This window comes from Capra hircus (genome assembly GCF_001704415.2).
Source record: "Capra hircus breed San Clemente chromosome X unlocalized genomic scaffold, ASM170441v1, whole genome shotgun sequence".
NCBI classification, from domain to species: domain Eukaryota; kingdom Metazoa; phylum Chordata; class Mammalia; order Artiodactyla; family Bovidae; genus Capra; species Capra hircus.
This window is the reverse complement of record NW_017189516.1, coordinates 25,823,764-25,847,092: the sequence shown is the minus strand read 5'-3', so window position 1 is coordinate 25,847,092 and position 23,329 is coordinate 25,823,764. Positions and strand designations below refer to the sequence as shown.

The window sequence follows — 23,329 nt, the reverse complement described above, 5'->3', positions numbered from 1 at the left end:
CATCATGGTTTCTTCATTCGTGCATGCTGCCGGCCCAGAAACCTGGCTCCCATCCGCTGCTCCAGGCAGCTTCGCGAACAGTGCCTGACCTCCTTTCTCTGATCCCTGACCTGACACCAGAGCCCAGCTCCAACGGGCCGGCCCCACCTCCAAGATGGCCGCATCCATGTAGTTTGTAGTTATCGCTGAGGCTTCTTATTCTGATGATCTAAAGAAAGAGGAGAGCGTGGCTTTGCGGGAAGGAGGGATGGGAACTCCCCAGGGAGCACAGACACTAGGAGTCCCGGCGGCGCAAGAGGACGGGGAGAACAGGCCTCGGAGACAGCGGACCCAGCTCCGCTACGACAGTCTGCGTGGAGCCCGCTTGCCTCCTGCCTCTCGAGACGCTTCCCGTCCCCTCCACTCCCCCGCCCCAGCCTTTCGTACGACCCGTCGCGGAAAATGGTCGCACTCCCTCGTCGCTTCATCTAACCTCAGAGGGAGCCACGTCAGAACCAGCGTCCCTGAAAGGTGCCATGTTGCCCATTGGCTGTCTTGCCATCCCCTAAGCCCCCTCACCTCCCTCCTGCGCGTGCGCAGCACTTGGGCTCCCAGGGCAACGGGGAACGGAAGTGTTCTGCTCACCCCGCGGGTGGTACGAATTGGCGCTGGCTGTTTTACGCCCTCAGACCTCGGGTTCCTGGTAGTTTAGTAAGGGGAGGCGAAATTGGGGACGGGCTGAATGGGGAGGTCAGAGGGGCCGTGGGTCGGGGGGTAATGACCTCGCGCCCCTGGTTGTTGAGTGACAGGGCCGTGGGGCGGGGAGGGGACTACGGAGTTAACGAGTGAATGGTTGATTAACTGATTCCTTTAGCAACTGTTTACATGGTGGTGGTTTAGTCGCTAAGTCCTGTCCGACTCTTGCGACCCCAAGGACTATAGCCCACTTCTGTCTATGGGAGTTTTCAGGCAAGAATACTGGAGTGGATTGCCATTTCCTTATCCAGGGGAATCTTCCCAACCCAGGAATCGAATCCGGGTCTTCTGCATTGCAAGCAGATTATTTACCGACTAAGCTATGAGGGAAACCCAACTGTTTACTTAGTGCGTAGTGGAGAATCCCAGGGACGGGAGAGCCTTGTGGGCTGCCATCTATGGGGTTGCACAGAGTCGGACACGACTGAAGCGACTTAGCAGCAGCAGCAGCAATGAATACCAGACACCATTGTTTCACGTTAGTCATCACAATAGCCCCGTGAGTAGGCACTATGATTCTTTTCATTTTACAAAGAGAAAGCAAGAACAGAAAGGCTCGGACACTTGACCAAAGTCACACAGTAAACTAGGGGGATCCTTGTTCTTTTTTTCAGCATACTATTTATGTGTTTCTAACTAACATACCCTGAATTTATCAACTTTATGGCTTACTGTCTCTCCCCTGCTAAGAATATGGCTCCTCAAGATGGGGAACTCTGTTCATGTAGAACAAGCATACTAGGCACTCACTTCTGTTATTAACTGAAGAAAAGCAGCAGAGCGGGTGGTCAGTTTCATTCCATAGCCCAGACACTTAGGAAGTAAGGCAGTGCCTAGCTCTTTATCTAATGGTGGTGGTAACTGAGCTTACTAAATGTCAATTCTTAAAACTAGAGGGAGGCACTGTGTCTTCTGGTGTCAAGGGAAACATGTGGATTTTCCTCAACTTTGCTCCATCATAGACGTTGCTAACTGCACCTCCTGTGTGGTCATTCCCTTTCCAGGGTCAGGGTTCATAACAGGCAACAGTTCACCAGCTTCAGACGCCAGCTGAGCTACCATGGGCTTCCTTAGTTAGTCTACAGAAGACCCAGTCTGAGACCTCAGAAGGAGGTGAGTTTGCCTGGTCAGAGGTAGAGACATGGTTCTGAAGGGAAGGTCCTAGCAAAGGTATCTTTGTCTTTGAATCCTTGGGTCCTGTCTCCTTAGTAATAAGACAGATCATTTGGGAATTCCCTGGCGGTCCAGTGGTTACAACTGCATGCTTTCACTGCTGAGGGTCCAGGGTTCGATCCTGGGTAAGGGAACTAAGATCCCACAAGCCGAGCGGCCAGACCAAAAAAAAAAAATGAAAAAAACCCCTAAACCCCCAAAAGACAGCTTCTCTGAGGGGAGCTGAAAGAGAAGCACCACACCAGACCTCAGGGCAGAGTGGGGAGATCCACAGGACAGACTCAAATGCTCTGGTTAGAGGGAAGTGGGTCAGAATATAGTAGGTTCTAGAAGAACTGAACCTGCAGTGTCCTCTGTCCCTTCCTACAGCTGAGAGAGAGCAAGACTTCTAGCCACCATCAAGAGCTATGTCATGGTGGTCAGTTGAACCTCTGTTGCAGGAGAGAGATGAAAGTTATGGATGGATGGAGGGACGCTTCCCTGTGGTAGTGCTAGCAAGGACATTATCAGGCTGGAAAGATTGACTCCCTACCTCCCAGGACTTTCTCCACTCTTAACACATTTGTGCACACACATTTGTGCTCCTCTCTTGTGCCGTGGACTATTTCAGTCAGTCCCATAGTAGGAACAATCCACTTGCCTGTAGCAGAAATGTTGAATCTCCTCTGCCCTGACTAAATGACTAAATGTTTTTGGTTTCTGCATTTCTGTGAAATCTCAGAGTAGTCTCTAGGTAGCCATCACCTAGCTATGCTACCCCATTTTCATGCTAGTAACTGGGTCTGGAAGCATGACTCACTAAGCTCCATCTTGCTGAACCTTGTTGTGCTGATACTAAGGCAGGGATTGCTAGAGTGGCAGTGGTTAACAAAAGCTCCTTGCTTAAAATTTGTTTTGAAAACTGCCAAATAAGGAAGAGCTTGGCAATCAAATGGCCATGATGGGAAATAAGAAAGTATTAGGGAGGGAATAGGGAGGTGGTGGGCCGGAAGGACCAGGGTGGCGTGGAGCAAGGTCGGTGGTTTCCAGTTCCATGTGGACCTGACCAGTGCCAGGCCCTTAACCTCCCTCCATCCCCCTACCTTCCACCCTCCACCCCTTTCCCTTCTGCCCTGCACTCAGCCCTGGTTAGTCTCCTTCTTCCAAACTGCAGCAAGTTGCCCCTGTCTCCAGACTGCTCAGGGTGTGTCACTTCAAGGGCTCAGTGTGATAATTAGGTGATTTGTAATGATTTCTCCTTTTTATTTTACTAGTAATTAATATTGTCAAAAGTAATAAAATGTAAGTAAACAAAAAAGGAAAGGTGAAATCAACCCTCAAAGGTAAGCAGGGTCAACGTTTTAATAGATGTTCTTCAGTACATGCATATAGCTTAACAAAGGAGATCCCACCCACTTGCTTTCTGGTAACCTTCTTTTAAATATGTTAAGACATGAGAACAGGATTCCATTGCATTTTTAAAGCCCATGTGGTATTTCCCATTTTGTGTGTCTTATTTTTTTTAAACTTGAGTCCCCGTTACTGGAGCTTTAGTTGCTTCCAGATTGTTGAATGGTGGAAACACCTACAGTTAACATCTTTGCAAATAAATTACGATAAATTCCCAGGCATAGAATTCTTGAGAGAAAGGAAATATCAGGTTGTTAATGGCTTCTGAGTAGAGGTCTTTAAACATGAGTCACACATCTGTCCAGGGAGAGAAAATTAATTCCCATGGGATTGTGCAAAACTCATGGGATCTTAGCCAAGGGAACAGCCTGGAGCTACCAGGCCTTGTGTTCTGATCATCCTCACTGTGGGGCAGGGGTTATTATTAGGCTGGTGATGGTGGTCTCAAGGCTGTGTGCACTGACTTCGACCCTCCTGATTCTGCCTTCCTAGATCTCCATCCTTGGTCTGAGCAGGACCGATAGCCATGTCCCCGGTGAGTTCCTAATTTACCCCTACTTTGTTTCCAGTTAATTTGAGGCAACAATTAGGAAATTATATTGCAACCTTGAAAAAATATATTAGTTCCCTTAGCTCTGGCTGTTTTCTGCTCAACCTGTCATCCACCTCAGGTTTCTCCATTCCTTCCTCTTTTCACCAAAAAGGAAAAAAAAAAAAAGGAACCAGATAGAGAGGAAAAGACATTTTTGTCTACTTCTTACTCTTCATATTTTTGCCTTCTCAAAGAAAATTGTTTAAATGCATAGACTTATCTTGCTTTTTCTATTCATTTTCAGTTCACTTTTTGCCTTTTTATTATGTTTGAAATTGTGAAAGTAAATCCACGTCTCATGTTCTAATATGCATAAAATAAACAGTATCCAAAAGATCCCTATTTCTTCTTCCCCCAGTACCACATTCTTCCTCAGAGATGCCCACTGTTAGCAGTTTGGTGATAAGGTGCTGTAGATGCATTTACTTCAGTTTAATTAACTAAAAATAGAGGTACATGTTGGAGAAGGAAATGGTAACCCACTCCAGTACTTGTGGCTGGAAAATCTCATGGACGGAGGAGCCTGGTAGGCTACAGTCCATGGGGTCTCGAAGAGTCCAGCAGGACTGAACGACTTCACTTTCACTTTTCACTTCATGCGTTGGAGAAGGAAGTGGCAACCCACTCCAGTGTTCTTGCCTGGAGAATCCCAGGGATGGCGGAGCCTTGTGGGCTGCCACCTGTGGGGTCGCACAGAGTCAGACATGACTGAAGCGACTTAGCAGCAGCAGCAGTACATGTAATGTGTGTTTTTTCTCAAATGCCATCATACTCCCATACCCATCTTGCTTTTCCCACTTGATTATATTATGAGTGTTGTTCCCCATCAGTTAATAGAAACTGTTTCAGTTCCTCTTTTTATGGTATGGATGTCTCATTTAACTATTTCTTTCTTCATGAATATTTGTTGTTTTTTTTTGGTTTTATTTTTCTATTGTAAACAGTCCCTCATGAACCACTTTCTATGTATCTGTTGGCCTAGTAGTACAGGTATTTATGGAGAGTATACCTGGAAGAATTTTTGAACCAAAGGTATTCACACTTTAAATTTGCTTTCCCAAATCCTGGACTGATTGGTACTTTCACAAAATTTTAAATACCAGATAATTTCTGTGTTCAACTCTTCTAGGTTGTTGTTGAAAGATTAGAAGGAATCCAGTTCATGCTATGATGCCACCTAAATTCGAGGAAGATACTGCAGAAAAGTAAAAAGTGAAAGACCACTTTTATTTAAGAATATGGATGCAGAAATTCTAAAAATGTGTTCTGAATAGATTATTAATAAATTGAATTGAACATTTTTTAAAGTACTCTGTACCTCTGATAAAACATTCAAACAAACACTTCGTTCAACAAAAGGTGAAAAATAATTTTCCTTCTCACATGTATCCATATCCCCTTCATATTTCATGCATGCTGCCAGAAATCATGTGTGCATATTTAGTTGTCTCGATGGAAGAATCCCCTTTTCTTTTATTTTCTTCCTTTTCGCATATTACAGCACATTCTAGTCCTTTCTGTGTCCATTCCATTTCACTGTGTGTTTGATCAACCTTATCATTTCTCACCTCAGCACTCTTGACCTTTGAGTCAGATAATGCTATGTCGTGGAGGGGTGCCATGTGCATTGGAGGATATTTAGCAACATATCTGGTCTCTATCCTCTGGGTAGAGGGATGCCAGTGCCCTGCCGCCCAACCCCCCCTTGTTGTGACAGTGGGCTAAGGAGAAGTGTGTTGTTGCAGGAAACATTGACCTTCAGGGATGTGTTTGTAGACTTCACGCAGGAGGAGTGGCAGCAGCTGGACGCTGCTCAGAAGAACCTCCACAGGGATGTCATGTTGGAGAACTATAGCCACCTGGTCTCTGTTGGTGAGGAACCCTCCACAGGGTGACTGGAACACACCCCCTCGTGTTTCCCTCTCTGGGCTGCTGCAGCTCAGGGGTGTCTGGGCCCTGAATGAGTCAGGCCTCAGGCTCCTGGTCAGGAATTTCTAATGGCATTTGCCCCCTGCCCAGGATGGTCATGTTCTTGCCTTCTCTGTGGATGGTCTGCGCTGAGGGCCCACTGGCTAGGCTCACAGGGCAGTCACCAAAGCCAGACCATCCCTGCGCTGCAAGGATGGGCCTTGGTTCTGGGATGCTACAGATGTTCATAACCAAGTCCTCTGTCATTTCCCCTCAACAGGATACCTTGTGGCCCAGCCACATGGGATCTTCAGGTTGGGACAAGGAGAAGAGGAGGCCAGGATGGCAGCTGGAGAAAGCGTGATGTGGAGCTGTCCAGGTAAGCCCACGCCAGGCCAGCTGGGCCAGGCAAGGGAACCTTCATGGCTCAGGGAGATCTTGGCCTCAGCGGCACACCCGGGAACTTGTCTCAAAAACCCCAGGCTTGGGGACACAACTGAGGGCTGATGGAATGAACTGCTATGATAGCTACATGATGCCCCACATGCCACCCCTTATTCTTGGGGTTCAGACAGAGGCGGCTGCTATTGTTCTCTAGATCCTGTCTCCACCTTCTAGCATCTCCAGTATAGGGAGACGTGCCCAGGTTTGTCTCTTTCCTCTTCCTCCTCCTTTCTGAAAGCTGTTAAACCTTCTCTCTTGGGTATTCACATGTACATCAGAAGCCAAGCAGATGGAAGGACGATCTTTCCTCTTTATTTGGCATATTGTGGGCCCTTAACGTCTGAAATGCAGTGTCTTTTACCTCAGGGAAATTATCCTGCCTGGCTTATTGATTTATTGGAGTTGGGATGGACAAAAGAGCTTTGCTTAGTGACCTTTAGCTCTAGCAGGCCAGGTACCCCCGTGTCCTTGTCTGCTCTCAGTTTGAGGCTAAACAGTGTCAACTTCACACAGATTTCTGTTTGCTTATTTCTCTCATGCCATTCCAAATCTGACTTGATTGCACCTGTTGTCAGATTCCTCCTCTTATCAATACTTCCCTCCTGCTTAGCTCTTTTGTCTTTTGTATTATCTCTATTTATTAAAATAAATAAACCTGAGAGCATATCATATTACTTCCACAGTGGCATGCTTCAGTGAGCACTGTCTGCTTTCCTGTTTGTTTGTTTGTTTTTGCTCAGGGTCCCTTATGGTGACCGAGGAAGTCTTGAGACATTGGTCTTCATCTTTTTCTTTCCCACTCTTAGTGGTTACCCTTCACTGTGCTCCATGGACCAGCAGCCTGGGCATGGCCTGGGCTCAGAGTAGAAGTGCACATTTGGGATCCACTTCAGCTTTACTGAATCTGCATCTGCTTTTCAACAGCTGTTCAGAGATTAGTTTCATGGCTGCAGCTGTAGTCAGACGGGCCCAGCTGATTCCAGGTGACTCTCTAGATGGCTTCCCCAGAGCCCACTCCTGCCTGGCAGGTGCACCCTCTCACTTAGAGCATCCCTGAACCTTCTCCCAAGGACATTTTGGCCTACAATTTACAATTTATCAATCAATCCCATATCTGCTGCTCCATAGAGATTCATCAGGGTTTCTGGTCTGCTGATGGCCTGCTTTTTTCTGCTTCCAGTGTTTCCAGGAATTGAGTCTCATTCTTATTTCAATATTAATTGTGGAAGGAGGAAGCATAGACTCAAAGGCAGCTTCCACCCTTTGAAGTCACATTTCCCATGTTGAGTCTGAATGTGCAGAACAGTCTGGGATATGAAGTAATCTCAGTGCATTTGCAGTCACACCTCCAAGGGCAGCTTCTTTTCAAGGTTTCTAATTCCTTTGATGAGCATCTCCAAAGGTCCAGGGAGTACCTTCACACCTACATTTCTTTGTTCACTTTCCCTCCTATGAAAAATAAGGATTTAGTTCAATTAACCTTGATCTTCTGCTCTGCAGGGCTTCACAATGTTCGTTAAATTTTTATTTTTCCTTTCTTTGTTGGCTATCTTTGTAACTTTCAACAACATAGCTAAGCTTCTGTTTTTGCATTCCAGTTGGTAACTTTCTTTACACTGTAGCCAAATGCCTGTGGCTTTTCTACCTGGAACACAAACCCCTAGAGGCAAGAGTCCACATCTTATTCTCATTCATCCAGGTGTGGGGCTGTAGAGGCACTAAGTAAGTATTGCTTTGATTATTTTGGTCTGGGGCAGAGGAAGGAGGTTTGTTATTCTTCCATAGCCCAGTGGTGAAGAGCTTGGACTTCGGAGCTCACAGCCTAGATTCAGATTCTAGCTTCTTCACTCACAAGCTGTCACTTTGTACATGTGACTTAGCCGCTCTTTGCCTGTTTGTAGAATGGGGCTAAATGCTAGAACTTATAGGACTGACAGAATTTAATGTGTTGATAAATGTCAAGCACCAAAAAAAAGTGCCTAGGAATAAAGGAAGTTCTCAATATATGTAATCATTCTTTGTATTGTTATTAGCCATATAGAATATTTGTTTAATGTAATGGTTGTTAACCAGAGGTGTATCACCTGTGGAGGCCTAGTTATGTGCATTGTAACATTCCAGATAGTTCTGATATCCATGTCTAGTTCAGATTCATTGCTTTAAATGTCTGCTGACAGAGGTTCAAAGAACTGTGAGAATTAGCAAGGCCGTCACCCTGGAGCATGGGTCAGATAGGGTAGTAAATAAGAGCACACAGCTTCACTACTGGATAGCTTGGTTCTCTTCCCCCATCCCTCCATTCTTCAAGCTACTTCAGGGCTTATATTCCCCTCTGGGCCCTGGATGAAATCTCTGACAGATCTCATAAATTCTTGGATTGTTCTGAGATAATAAAAATCTTCTGTCAAGATCCACATATCAAGGGTAGCCTCGCTGTCATATTAATTATTTTCAATTTGTTGAGCTTTTCACAGAAAGAACTTTTACCTTTGTTAATTTTCTTTATTGTTTTTTTCATTTTGTTGATTTCTCCTTTTACATTTATTTCCATTTCTACTCCTTTGGGTTTACTTTGCTGTTCTGTATCAGTGTCTTTTTCCCTTCAACATTTTATTATAAAAATTTTCAGATAAAACAAGCAAAATAATTATAGTTTGAACATCCATGTAATACCATTTAGATTCTACAATGAATATTTTGCTGTATTTGCTTTATTGCCTATCTGTGTGCTAATTCCTCTCTTCTTCTATCAATCTCCCTTTTTTGTGTGTGTGGAATACATTTCAAAGTAAGTTGTGGCTATCAGTACACTTCACACCTAAATACTCCCACAGGCATATCATTAATTAGAATAAAATATTTCTTAGTATTTTTTCTATCCTTAATGCTTAACAGGTATTTTCATAAAAGGAAATACAAAACTAGCACAATATGATAGTGGGTTGTATATGGAAATCTTTTAATGTAATTTCCAGATGCATTTTCCATGTACTATCATGATATATGTAACTGCAGTCTCTTCTTAAAAATGAGGTTTGGGTTATTGAGGTATAATTTATATACCATGAAGTTCACATCTCTTAAGTGTACAGTTCTATATATATTGACAAATATATAGTCATTTAAATACCACCACAGTCAAGCTATTGGACATTTTCATTCCCCTAAAACATTCCTTGTTCCTGTTTATAATTAACCTTCTCCCCTACTCTCATATCCGATCTTGTTTCTTCTAGTTTTGTTTTTTTCTAGAATGTTATATAAATTAATCTTATAGTATATAGCCTTATGCATCTTGCTTCTTTCATTTACCTTAATGCTTTTTAGGTTCATCTGGGTTGTGACATGTTTCAACAGTCTGTTCCTTTCTGTAGTCAAATGATGCTCCATTTGCTTACCATAAACCAAGGTATGCACTTTTGAATTTTTTCTTGCTTTTGGTTATTATGAAAGAAGCTGGTATGAACACACTCATGTTTAGGCATTTGTGTGGGCCTATGTTTTCATATTTCTGGGGTAAATAGAGTGGGATTGCTTGGTCATGTGGTAAGTGTATGTTTAACTTCACAAGACACTACCAAACTGTTTTACAGTGTAACTGTACCATTTTGGATGCCTACTAGCAACATATAAGAGTTCCAGTGTTTTGCTCTCTTGCCAGCACTTGGTATTATTAGTATTGTTAGTCTTTCTAGATGCTGTGTAAGAGTAGCTCATTGTATTATTAATTTGCATTTCTCCAATAACTGATATTCAGCATCTTTTCATGTTCTTTTATTTGCCATCTATATATCTTTGGTGAACTATTTCTTGTAATCTTTTGCCATTTTTGTTATTATTAAATTGTGAGAGTTCTTTATATATTCTGGATGCAAGCCCTCTATCTCTATGTGTTTTCCAAGTCTTTACTCCCATGCTGTGGCTTGTTTTTATCTTAACAGTGTCTTTCCCATAAAAGACATTTTTAATTTTGATAAAGTCCAATTTATCAAATTTTTCTTCTACAGTTCATGCTATTATACCCTGTATAACAATTCTCTAACACAAGGTAACAGAGATTTTCTCATATTTTTACAATGTTCAGTTCACTTCACTCCCTCAGTAGTGTCCGACTCTTTGCGACCCCATGAATTGCAGCACGCCAGGCCTCCCTGTCCATCACCAACTCCCGGAGTTCACTCAGACTCACGTCCATCGAGTCAGTGATGCCATCCAGCCATCTCATCCTCGGTCGTCCCCTTCTCCTCCTGCCCTCAATCCCTCCCAGCATCAGAGTCTTTTACCAATGAGTCAACTCTTCACATGAGGTGGCCAAAGTACTGGAGTTTCAGCTTTAGCATCATTCCTTCCAAAGAAATCCCAGGGCTGATCTCCTTCAGAATGGACTGGTTGGATCTCCTTGCAGTCCAAGGGACTCTCAAGAGTCTTCTCCAATACCACAGTTCAAAAGCATCAATTCTTCAGCACTCAGCCTTCTTCACAGTCCAACTCTCACATCCATACATGACCACAGGAAAAACCATAGCCTTGACTAGACGACCTTAGTCGTCAAAGTAATGTCTCTGCTTTTGAATATGCTATCTAGGTTGGTCATAACTTCTCTTCCAAAGAGTAAGCATCTTTTAATTTCATGGCTGCAGTCACTATCTGCAGTGATTTTGGAGCTCCAAAAAATAAAGTCTGACACTATTTCCACTGTTTATAATGTTAGCTCTTATATTTATTAGGCTTCCCTGATAGCCTAGTTGGTAAAGAATCCACCTGCAATGCAGGAGACCCTGGTTTGATTCCTGGGTCGGGAAGATCTGTTGGAAAAGGGATAGGCTACCCACTCCAGTATTCTTGGGCTTCCCTTGTGGCTCAGTTGGTAAAGAATCCACCTGCAATGCAGGAGACCTGAGTTCAATCCCTGGGTTGGGAAGATCCCCTGGAGAAGGGAAAGGCTACCTACTCCAGTATTCTGGCCTAGAGAATTCCATGGACTGTATCCCCTGGAGAAGGGAAAGGCTACTCACTCCAGTATTCTGGACTAGAGAATTCCATGGACTGGAGTCCATGGGGTCACAAAGAATTGGACACGACTGAGTGACTTTCACTTTCACTTATATTTAGGTCCATGGCCAATAATGAGATGAATATTTTTACTTGGTATGAGTTAAGGGTCATTGTTTTCCTTTTTTTTGGCATATGCATATTTAATTGTTCAAGCAGCATTTTTCAGATGACTGTCTCTTCTCCATTGACTTACCTTGGTACCCTTATCAAAAACAGTTGAGCACATATGCATTGATCTGTCTGCCAACGTGGCACTGTCTTAATTACTGTAGCCTACATGTTCACATCAGGTACAGTGAATCTTCCAACTTTGTTCTTTTAATAATGTTTTGGTCCTTGATATTTTCATATAAATTTTAAAATCAGCTTGCCAATTTCTGCATGAAAGCCTACAGGGATTTTGTTTGGGATTACATTGAGTCTGTGGATCACTGAAGTGCTAAGAATATTGAGTTTTCCAATTCACAAACATAGTGTATCTCTCAATTTATTTAGGTCTATAAAATTTATCTTGGTATCTCAGTAATATTTGGTAGTTTTGAGTGCACAGGTCTTGCATAGGGAATATAACTGCAATTTAAATATTTCATTTTAAACACACCTGTTTGCTTTTTGTCAGTATCTCCTTTGTTTTTTTTAATTTAGTGGTTGCTCTAGCAATTAAGAGATACATACTTTATTAACCCTTTCACCATATATAGTTATGTTATAAGACTTCAAGTCATATGTGGAAAGTTTATAGCAATATAGGTCACTTCCCTCCCCTCCTTTATGTTATGCTATAGGTTTCAAATATATCCACAACTGTCATACATATCTTAAAGAATTCAAAAGGAGAAAAATAGCCTATGTGTTTTGTTTTTTTTTTTTTTTGCAACCCCATGGACTGTAGCCCACTGTCCATGGGATTTCCCAGGCAAGAATACTGGAGTGGGTTGCCATTTCCTTCTCCAGGGGATCTTCCCAACCCAGGGACTGAACCTGTGTCTTCTGCAAATCTCCTGTATTGCAGGTGGATTCTGTACTGGTGAGCTACCAGAGAAGCCCATTCTGTATATTTACCCAGATTTTTTTTTGTTGTTATTGTTGTTGTTAATTAATTTATTTTAATTGGAGGTTAATTACTTTACAATATTGTAGTGGTTTTTTTCCATACATTCACATGAATCAGCCATGGGTGTACATGTGTCCCCCATCCTAAACCCTCCTCCCACGTTCCTCCCCATCCCATCCCTCAGGATCTTCCCAGTGCACTGGACCTGAGTGCCCTGTCTCATGCATCGAACCTGGACTGGCGATCTATTTCACATATGGTAATATGCATGTTTCAATGCTGTCTCTCAAATCATCCCACCCTTGCCTTCTCCCACACTCCAAAAGTCTGTTCTTTACATCTGTGTCTCTTTTGCTGTCTCACATATAGGGTCATTGTTACCATCTCTCTAAATTCCATATATATGCGTTAATATACTGTATTGGTGTTTTTCTTTCTGACTTACTTCACTCTGTATAATAATCTCCAGTTTCATCCACCTCATTAGAACTGATTCAAATGCATTTTTTTTAATAGCTGAGTAATACTCCACTGTGTATATGTACCATAGCTTTCTTATCCATTCAGCTGCTGATGGACATCTAGGTTGCTTCCATGTCCTAGCTATTGTAAATAGTGCTGCAGTGAACATTGGGGGACACATGATTTTTTCAATTCTGGTTTCCTCGGTGTATATGCCCATCAGTGGGATTGCTGGGTCATGTGGAAAATTCTGAAAGAGATGGGAATACCAGACCACCTGACCTGCCTCTTGAGAAACCTATTTGCAGGTCAGGAAGCAACAGTTAGAACTGGACATGGAACAAGAGACTGATTCCAAATAGGAAAAGGAGTATGTCAAGGCTGTGTATTGTCACCCTGTTTATTTAACTTATATGCAGAGTACATCATAAGAAACGCTGAGCTGAAAGAAGCACAAACTGGAATCAAGATTGCCAGGAAAAATATCAATAACCTCAGATATGCAGATGACACCACCCTTATGGCAGAAAGTGAAGAGGAACTAAAGAGCCTCTTGATGAAAGTGAAAGAGGAGAGTGAAAAAGTTGGCTTAAAGCTCAACATTCACAAAAATAAGATCATGGCATCTGGTCCCATCACTTCATGGGAAATAGATGGGGAAACTGGAAACAGTGTCAGATTTTATTTTGGGGGGCTCCAAACTCACTGCAGATGGTGATTGCAGCCATGAAATTAAAAGACGCTTAGTCCTTGGAAGGAAAGTTATGACCAACCTAGATAGCATATTCAAAAGCAGAGACATTACTTTGCTAACAAAGGTCCGTCTAGTCAAGGCTATGGTTTTTCCTGTGGTCATGTATGGATGTGAAAGTTGGACTGCGAAGAAGGCTGAGTGCCGAAGAATTAATGCTTTTGAACTGTGGTGTTGGAGAAAACTCTTGAGAGTCCATTGGACTGGAAGGAGATCCAACCAATCCATTCTAAAGGAGATCAGTCCTGGGTGTTCTTTGAAGGACTGATGCTAAAGCTGAAACTCCAATACATTGGCCACCTCGTGTGAAGAATTGACTCATTGGAAAAGACTCTGATGCTGGGAGGGATTGGGGGCAGGAGGAGAAGGGGACGACAGAGGATGAGATGGCTGGATGGTATCACCGACTCAATGGACATGAATTTGGGTAAACTCGGAGTTGGTGATGGACAGGGAGGCCTGGTGTGCTGCAGTTCATGGGGTCGCTAAGAGTCAGACACGACTGAGCGACTGAACTGAACTGACTGAACTGATGGCCATTCTATTTCCAGTTTTTTAAGGAGTCTCCACACTGTTTTCCATAGTGGCTGTACTAGTTTGCATTCCCACCAACAGTGAAAGAGGGTTCCCTTTTCTTTGCACACTCTCCAGGATTTATTGTTTGTAGACTTTTTGATAGCAGCCATTCTGACCAGGTTGAGATGGTACCTCACTGTGGTTTTGATTTGCATTTCCATGATAATGAGTGATGTTGAGCATCTTTTCATGTGTTTATTAGCCATCTGTATGTCTTCTTTGGAGAAATGTCTGTTTGTTTCTTTGGCCCATTTTTTTTATTGTTACCCAGATATTTTATCATTTCTGTTAGTCTTCCCATCCACCCTGCAGAAGATCCTGTTTCATTTCTCTTAGAATAAATCTGATGACAAAATCTCTTTGCTTCAGTGTAGAATTCTGGGTTGACTTTTTTTTTTGCCTTTAGTAATTTTAAGAAGTTCTAGTATCATCTGAACTTCCTTGTTTCTGATGAGAACATCACAGTCATTTGAATAATTGATTTATATGCAGTGTGCTTTTTTTTAACTGACTACATTCAAGATATTTTTTTTTTAACTTTGCTTTCCAGATATTTCACTGTAATATTCCTGGGTGTTTCTGTGAGTTTATGTTGTTTCTGCTATGCTTAGTATCTTGAATCTGTCATTTTATGTCTTTTTCAAAATTTGGGACTTTTTTGCCCATTATTTCTTCAGACCTTTTCTTCTGCACTAGTTTCATTTCCTTGGAGGACTCCAATGATGTGAATGTTGGACCTTCTGATACTGCCCCATGGATATCTGATGCTGTATTTCTTTCTTTTATTTTTCTCAGTCTTTTTGTCTCTGTTCCTCATATTGGCAGGTTGGACCATTTCTGTCAGTTTAACTCCAAGTGTATTGACTCTTGCCTCTCTCGTCTCCATTCTGCTGCTCAATTCACCCCAGGTGTTGGTTTGTTTGTCTTTCTGATTTCAGATACTATCTTTTTTAGTTCTAAAATTTCCATTTTTTTTAATAGTTTCTGTATCTCAGTTGAGAACTTCTGTTTATCCATTCACTTCAAGTGTGTCTGCCGCATAGAGCTGTTTCCATAGCTGCTTAAAATGTCTTTGGTATTTCCAGCATCTGGCAGCTGTTGGTTATCTTTTCTCTTGAGAAGTGGTCACATTTTGCTAGTTGTTTGTCGTGTTGAATGATTTTGGATTCTATCCTAGATAGTGGTGATTGTTTTGTTGCTTTTAATCTTTATTTATCACTTAATAAACCTAGTTAGATTCATATCACTGGTTTTGTGTTGTCTTCTGTGGGTATTGATTCTAATCGATGTGGTGTTCAAAGCCTTTGCTTTGTGTATGCACCATTCAGGGGTTAATTTGAGACTTGAATGATGGCTTAAGTCTTTGTGCAGCTTTCAGAACCTTTGCTGGCCGGCTTCATGGATGTCTCCATGCATTTGTCACTTAGGTGTTAGTCTCAGATTGAGCTGTGGTTGAAATATTACTTTCATTCAGTTCTTAAAGCTTTGATGTGAGGCTTTTGCTTGGATGAGCTCAGGACTTCTGGAGGTTTATATACCATTAGGACAGAGTCTTGTGAAAAAAGAATGGGGACTAAAAAGAAATGCCCTGGTATACGGGCTGCTTCTTCACTTGACTCACCTTCAGAGTCTACCTGCTTTTTTTTTGCTTTTAACTTGTCAGAATCCTGCATAGCTGCTTTACATATTTTGTCCAGAGTTCTTAGTTGCAATAATCAGTAGGAGAGGGGCTGTAGTAGACATACTCCATTGTGCCTAGAAATGGAAACCTTAGTTTCATTCATTCTTGCTTTTATATTTATTATTTCTATCCTCCTGGTAATTTAATTTTCCCTTTTGCTAGTTTCATAGGGTAGAAGTTTAGATAATTCATTTGATAGCTTCCCTGTCTAACATAAGTATTGTGATGCTATGACTGCCTCTAAGAACTGATTAAGCTGTTTCAGCCTCTCTGTATTATACCACAATATACAAGAAGCATACAAGAAACTGCATGTATTTAGCATATATAATTTGGTAAGTTTTCTGCATGTATTTAAAGTGTATAATTTGATAAGTTTTGACATGTAAACACCCAAGAATCTATCACCACAATCAAGATAGTGAAGTCATAGAATGAGCTGGGAAGTATTCCCTTCCCTGTTTAGTTCTTTGGGAGAATTTGTATGAAATTGGTGTTATTTCTTCCTTAAATGTTTGATAGAATTCCCCTGTGAAGTCATGTATGCCTGGAGTTTTCTTTATAGGAAGGCATTAAACTATAGTGTCAATTTCTTCAATAGATACTGGATTATTCAGATTATTTCTTCATGAACGAACTTTGGTAACTTGTGTCTTTCAAGGAGTTTGTCCATTTCACCTAAGTTGGCAAATTTATTGGCATAAAGTTGTTCATAGTTATTTTCTTATTATGCTTTTAATTTCTGAGGGTCTGTGGTAGTCTCATTTTAGTTTTAAAATAGTAATCATGTGTAGAAGTGAAAACTATGAACTTCATTTAAAGGGAAATCTCTCCCCCTCAGCGAAGGTTTTAGTACCAAAGGAAGCATGCTCAGCTTTTTCTTTCTTTACTCCACTCTCCACCACCCACCCACCCCCTCCACCCCCTGCCACTCACCGAATCACCAACTGGGCCATCTCTGGCTCCTTGGGTGAAGCAAGTGAAGAAGGGAGTTAGGACAAAAATAGTTTGCCCTAACTGATAAAGATATAATCTGATATTGACACCCTCTGCATGTGGCAGATTCTAGAGACCGATTTCTTTCTGTCCCTGGTATGTTTTGGGCTTCCCAAGTGGCACTACTGGTAAAGAACCCACCTGCCAATGCAGGAGACATAAGAAACACAGGTTCAATCCCTGGGTTGGGAAGAACCCCTGGAGGAGGAAATGGCATCTCCATGGCAGCCCACTCCAGTATTCTTGCCTGGAGAATCCCCATGGGCAGAGGATACTGGTGGGCTTCAGTCCATAGGGTCACAAAGAGTTGGACACGACTGAGCACACACAAACTGGTATGTTTATGGTTTCTTTGGAGATGCCCCAGCTAGGGCCCTTGATTGCAGTTCCCTCAATATAGGTGGTGCCTCTTTTCCAGCAAGTTATTTAATATATCTCCTTCTTGTCCTCACCAAACAGCACCGTTGTAGACATCCAGTCTCTTTTTGCTGAGGTCACCTTGATGCTAGGAGAAAGCCCCCTCTCCAAAGTAACCCAACCCTGTTTCTATCCAGAGGGTCCACATCTGGCTTGTGGAATGCGTGTCTGTGTGATGGGGCCTTGAGCTCTTCATCATCTCCCACCACCACCCAATGCAACCTCTTTTCTGTGGCCACAGACTGCCACAACCTGCCTGTCACCTGTAGAGTTTTCTAGCCACAAACCAGGTGCCAAGTCCCATGGGTCCCCCAGAGTCTAGTGGACATATATCAAGCAGGTTGTCTCCTTGAAGTTATCCTTACTAGGTTAGGGCTGGGGCAAAAGTACTCCTCCTGCCCCTGTTGTGTGAGAGAGAAAATGCCACCACTTTACAACAGCTCTGTCCGAAGAAGGTTTCTTCCTCAGCTTCTTAAACCTTAATACTCCTACTTTTATTTTTTTTAACTCCTACTTGTAAGGTGTCTTACTGCAGAGGGACTCCAAGTGGTTTTGACCTACTCTTTTAAGTCCTGCAAAGGTCTCTGGACTGCAAAAGTACTTGGTAGTATTTTATTACCAGCCTTTGAAATGAGTAGGGTTTTTTTTTTTTTAATGTTTTATTTTCTTGTAGGGAGAACTTTTAAGATTCACTCTTTTAGCAACTTTCAAATACACAATACAGTATTATTAGCTATACTTGGGCTTCCCAGGTGGCTCAGTGATAAAGAATCTGCCTTCCAGTGCAGGAGATGCAAGAGACATTTGATCCCTGGGTTGGGAAGATCTCCAGAGGAAGAAATGACTACTTGCTTCAGTTTTCTTACCTGGAAAATTCCATAAACAGGAGGAGCCTGGCAGGTAGAGTACATGGGATCGCAAAGAGTTGGACATGACTGAGCGACCAAGCATACACACACAACTATAGTCACCATGCTGTTACTACTTCTGCAGTGTTTATTTAGAAAGCCCCAGGCTGGAATCAAACTAAGAAAAAATGTCACTGCTGTTTCCCAGTTTACAGTGGAGCTGCCTCCTCCCCCCTCCCCCCAAGTTAGTATCACCTTAATCCATGTGTACAGATCATTGTTAAATCTTGAGATGTGGGCAAGAGAAGTGGAAAAATAAAGGGCTCTACCAATTGGTTTTTTCAAAGCAGATGGCCTGCAAAGAGCTGTACTGATATCATGTTAAGCCAGTTCCTTCAGAGCATGGATTGCAACTGGGTAGCAGATGTAGCTTCTGAAATATGTGAAACTTCTGGTTTTGAACAGGAAGCATCAATGTAAAAATGCAAAGCTCTGTAACCTTATGCAGCCAAACTGATGATACAGACAATGCATGATTTAGACCAGTGCTGCCCAAGAGAACTTTCTACAATGATAGCACTGTTCTCTCTATATAGAATTGTAGTATGGGCACACTCCTTGGGCTTCCCAGGTGGCACTAGTGGTAAAGAACCTGCCTGCCAATTCAGGAGATGTAAGAGATGTGGGTTTGATTCCTGGGTCAGGAGGATTCCCTGGAGGAGGGCATGGCAACCCACTCCAGTATTCTTGCCTGGAGAATCCTGTGGACAGAGGAGCCTGGTGAGCCATGACTAACAAAGAGTCAGACACAACTGGAGCAACTTAGCGCACATGCATACAGGGGCACACTACATTTCGGTAATCTGTCAAGTACGAATTGGTATCTTACTGTAATTTTTGTTTCCCTGATTATAAGTAAAGGTATTTATCATTTCATATTTGGTGTGGACTAGATTTCCTCTTCTGTGGCTTACTTGTTTATATCCTTTATTTGTGTTTTTGTTGGGGGTATTTGACTTTTTCAGATTTATACAGATTATATAGTCCTGATTCTGATTTTGTGTATAGTCAGTATCTTTTTAAAAATTTTTTATTAGAGAGTATAGTTGATTTACATTGTTGTGTTAGTTTCAGAGGTACAGCAGACTGAATCAGTTACACATACACATATGTCCACTCTTTTTAGTTAGTATTCTTTCTTCATCTTGGTTATTGTTGGTGTTTTTTGAGTTGAAGTTTTCTTTGTAGTGTAATTTCTTTGTAATTGATTGATTTTTTAGTTTGTACTTTTTGTGTAATTACATGTAACTTTTCTCTGACTGAGCTCATAAAGATGTAATGTAATTTTCTTCCCAAAATTTCAAATTTTGCATTTTACTCTTTTAAAATCTGCCTAAGTCAGTTCAGTCACTCAGTCATGTCCGACTCTTTGTGATGCCATGAATTGCAGCATGCCAGGCTTCCCTGTCCATCACCAACTCCCGGAGTTTACTCAAACTCATGTCCATTGAGTTGGTGATGCTATCCAACCTTCTCATCCTCTGTCATCCCCTTCTCCTCCTGCCTTCAATCTTTCCCAGCATCAGGGTCTTTTCCAGTGAGTCAGTTCTTTGCATCAGGTGGCCAAAGTATTGGAATTTCAGCTTTAGCATCAGTCCTTTCAATGAATATTCAGGACTGATTTCCTTTAGGATGGACTGGTTTAATCTCCTTGCAGTCCAAGGGACTCTCAAGAGTCTTCTCCAACACCAGAGTTCAAAAGCATCAATTCTTTGGCACTCAGCTTTCTTTATAGTCCAACTCTAACATCTGTACATGACTACTGGTAAAACCATAGCTTTGATTAGATGGACCTTTGTTGGCAAAGTAATGTCTGTGCTTTTTAATATGCTGTCTAGGTTGGTCGTAGCTTTTCTTCCAAGGAGCGAGCATCTTTTAATTTCATGGCTGCAGTCACCATCTGCAGTGATTTTGGAGCCCCCCAAAATAAAATTTCTCACTGTTTCCATTGTTTCCCCATCTATTTGCCACGAAGTGATGGGACCAGATGCCGTGATCTTAGTTTTCCTAATGTTGAGTTTTAAGCCAACTTTTTCACTCTCCTCTTTCACTTTCATCAAGAGACTCTTTAGTTCTTCTTCGCTTTCTGCCATATATATAGGCATATATAAAACCTGCCTAGATTTTACATAATTCATGAAGAAGGGAACTATTAATTGCCCTTTTTTCCCCATGTGGGCATCCACTTGTACCATCCCACATACTGAACCCTTTCAACGGTAGTGTGGGATACCCCCTCAGCTAGAGGACAAGTTCCATATCTGTGTGGGGCTTTTCCAAGGCTCTATTTTGTTCCATTGGTCTGTCCCTTTGCCGTTTGCATGTTTTTCTAACTTTATAACTTTAAAGTGCCTAATTGAATGCTATATAAATGTCAACTGTTATATCATTCTTACTGTTGTTGATGTTGTTAATAGCTGGTAGGATGATTCTCCTTATCTCTTTGGACTCTTTTGTCTTCAAATAGGAATCTAAGGATTAGTTTGTCAAGTTCCATGGAAAACTATTGGGGATTTCAATTGCAATTGACCTGTGTTTGGAGATGAGTTGGAAGTATGTTGGGGTTTGGTATGTTTACTCTATTGAATTTTACCACCAGTGAACTCTTATTCAACCTGCCCTTTCTGCCATTTAGTAATATTTTGAACTTGTCTTCAGGACATGTTTGTACGTCTTTTGTTACACTTATTCCTAGATACCTCCTAGCTATTATTGCAATTGTGATTAGGATTTTTTTTTCATAGTATGGTTCCTAATTGGTTGATACTAATGTATGACAATGCATTGGTATTTATACATTCAATTTGTGTACAGAAACCTGTCTGAATGCTTTTATTAATACTAATAGCTTTTAGATTCTCTTGGGTCTTCTATGTAAACAATTATCTTCTTAAAAGCAATTTTGGATTTCCAATTATCAGTTCAGTTCAGTTGCTCAGTTGTGTCTGACTCCTTGTGACCCCATGGACTGCAGCACACCAGGCTCCCTGTCCATCACCAGCTCCCGGAGCTTGCTCAAACTCATGTCCATCGAGTCAGTGATGCCATCTGACCATCTCATCTTCTGTTGTCCCCTTCTCCTCCTGCCTTCAATCTTTCTAGGTGTCAGGGTCTTTTCCAATTATACATTTTCTTTTCATTTCCCATTCTATTAGTCAGGGCCTGTAATACAATATCTAATAGATATAATGATAGTGAATTCCTTATTTGTTTCTGATTCTAATGGAAATAATGGTGAGGACAATGATATAAATGTAATGATAGTCAATGTGTAAGCATGTGCTGCGTGCCACAAATGCAGTACTCTGTCTGCTTTATATATGTTACAGAGTTTAATCCTCCAAATGATCTTGTAAAGGAAACTGATTATTATTTTATAGATGAGAAACTGAGCACAGAGAATGTGATTTCTAAAACGTTCATCATTAAGTATATATGCTGTGGTTTTTTGAAAAAATATCTTTCATCAAAAGCTTTTATGTCCTTGGTTTACTAAGACATTTTAAAAAAATCATGAATGTGCAGTATTTTCTTGAATGCTTATTTTCTGCATCTATTGAGAAGATACTTTTTTCTTCTTTAATCTATTAATGTGGTAGATTATATTAACATTTTTCTGATGTACTGTTCTTGCATTCCTGTGCTAAACTCTTAATTAGTTTTAAAGCATTTTTAATTGATTGAATTCAGTTTACTCATGTTTAAGAGTTTTCCATTAATGTTCAGAGTGAGACAGATCTTAGATTTTCTTTTCTTGTACTGTTCTCTTATTTTGGTATCCAAGGTTATCCTCACTGCATAAAAAAAACTGTACATTTCCCTTTTTTTTTTCTATTTTCTGAAACTATATTGACTGAACTATACCTGTTTTAAGAGTTTGATAGCAGTCATCTATAACAGCATCTGGATAGGAAGTCTTTTTTAGGGCAAAACTTTCAAGTACAGAGTAAAATTTATAGTTTTTTAAAAACAATTCTTGATTTATTCATGTTTTCTCTATCTTCTGTCAGTTCTGATAATTTTGTAAGATAATCATGTTTCATCTGAGACTTCAGATTTACTGACCTAGGGCAGTATTCTCTTGATTAAAAAAGCTTTAATTTTTATCAAATTAAATCATGTCCATGGTTTAAAGAATAAAATAAATGTGATAAAATTATAATGAATGTCAAGGGCATAATACTGTACTTGGTCTTAGCTAACAAGCTGAGAAACAGTCAGGGCATGAGAAATATAAAATTCAGGATAGTGATTATCTGAGAAGAAAGAGAATAAAATGAGCACATGAAGAACATCAAAGGTAAAAATAATTGTTTTAATGAGTGGTGGATATGCAGATAATTTTTGGTATCTCTGTTCTTTATAATTTACATATTTCTTATAAAAATTATTTAAAACTTTCTGCTATGGAAGATGAAGATTTAGCTCACTTCATTGTTTTTGCCATTCATACACATACACACAAAGACTTCTTTTTTGAATATCAAGCTTTTTTCCTTTTTTTGAAGTATAGTTGATATATTATACTGGGTTAATTTCAGGTATACAACACAGTGATTTGATTTTTTTTATAGATTATACTCCATTTAAAGTTATTCTAAAATATTGGGTGTATTCCCTGTGTCTAGTTTTTATTTTATACCTAGTAATTTTTATCTTTTTAAAAATATTTATTTGGCTGAGCCAAGTCTTAGTTGCAGCATTTGGGATCTTTAGTTGTGGCACGTGAACTCTTAGTTGTGGCATGTGGGACCTAGTTCCCTGATCAGGGATCAAATTCAGGCCATCTGCATTGGAAGCACATAGTCTTAGCCACTGGACAACTAGGGAAGTCCCAGTTTTTATCTCTTAATCCCCTTCTCCTATTTTGCCCCTCCCTTTTCCCTCTCCCAATTGGTAACAGCTAAATTGTTCTCAGTATCTGTAAGTCTGTTTCTCTTTTGTTACATTCATTTGTTTTATTTTTTAGATTCCACATATAAGCGAAAACATACAGTATTTGTCTTTCTCTGACTTATTTCACTATGCAAGACTCAATGGACATGAGTTTGAGCAAACTTTGGGAAATAGTGAAGAACAGGGAAGCCTGGCGTACTGCAGTCCATGGGGTTGCAAAGAGTCAGACATGATTTAGCAACTGAACAAACATACCCTCCAGGTCTATCCATGTTCTTACAGATGGCAGAAT

The 23,329-nt window shown here is 41.0% G+C and overlaps 1 protein-coding gene across 1 annotated transcript in view; it reads left to right on the top strand.

Moving 5' to 3' along the window:
- Positions 1-205: 205 nt before the first annotated feature.
- ZNF674 (zinc finger protein 674) overlaps positions 206-23,329 on the top strand; it is a 35,470-nt gene continuing 12,346 nt past the window's right edge. The window contains 5 exon segments of the mRNA XM_018044004.1: positions 206-510; positions 1,740-1,848; positions 3,790-3,832; positions 5,635-5,761; positions 6,078-6,191. Coding sequence (XP_017899493.1) covers positions 3,824-3,832; positions 5,635-5,761; positions 6,078-6,191 — 250 coding nt within the window. The 5' untranslated portion in view covers positions 206-510; positions 1,740-1,848; positions 3,790-3,823.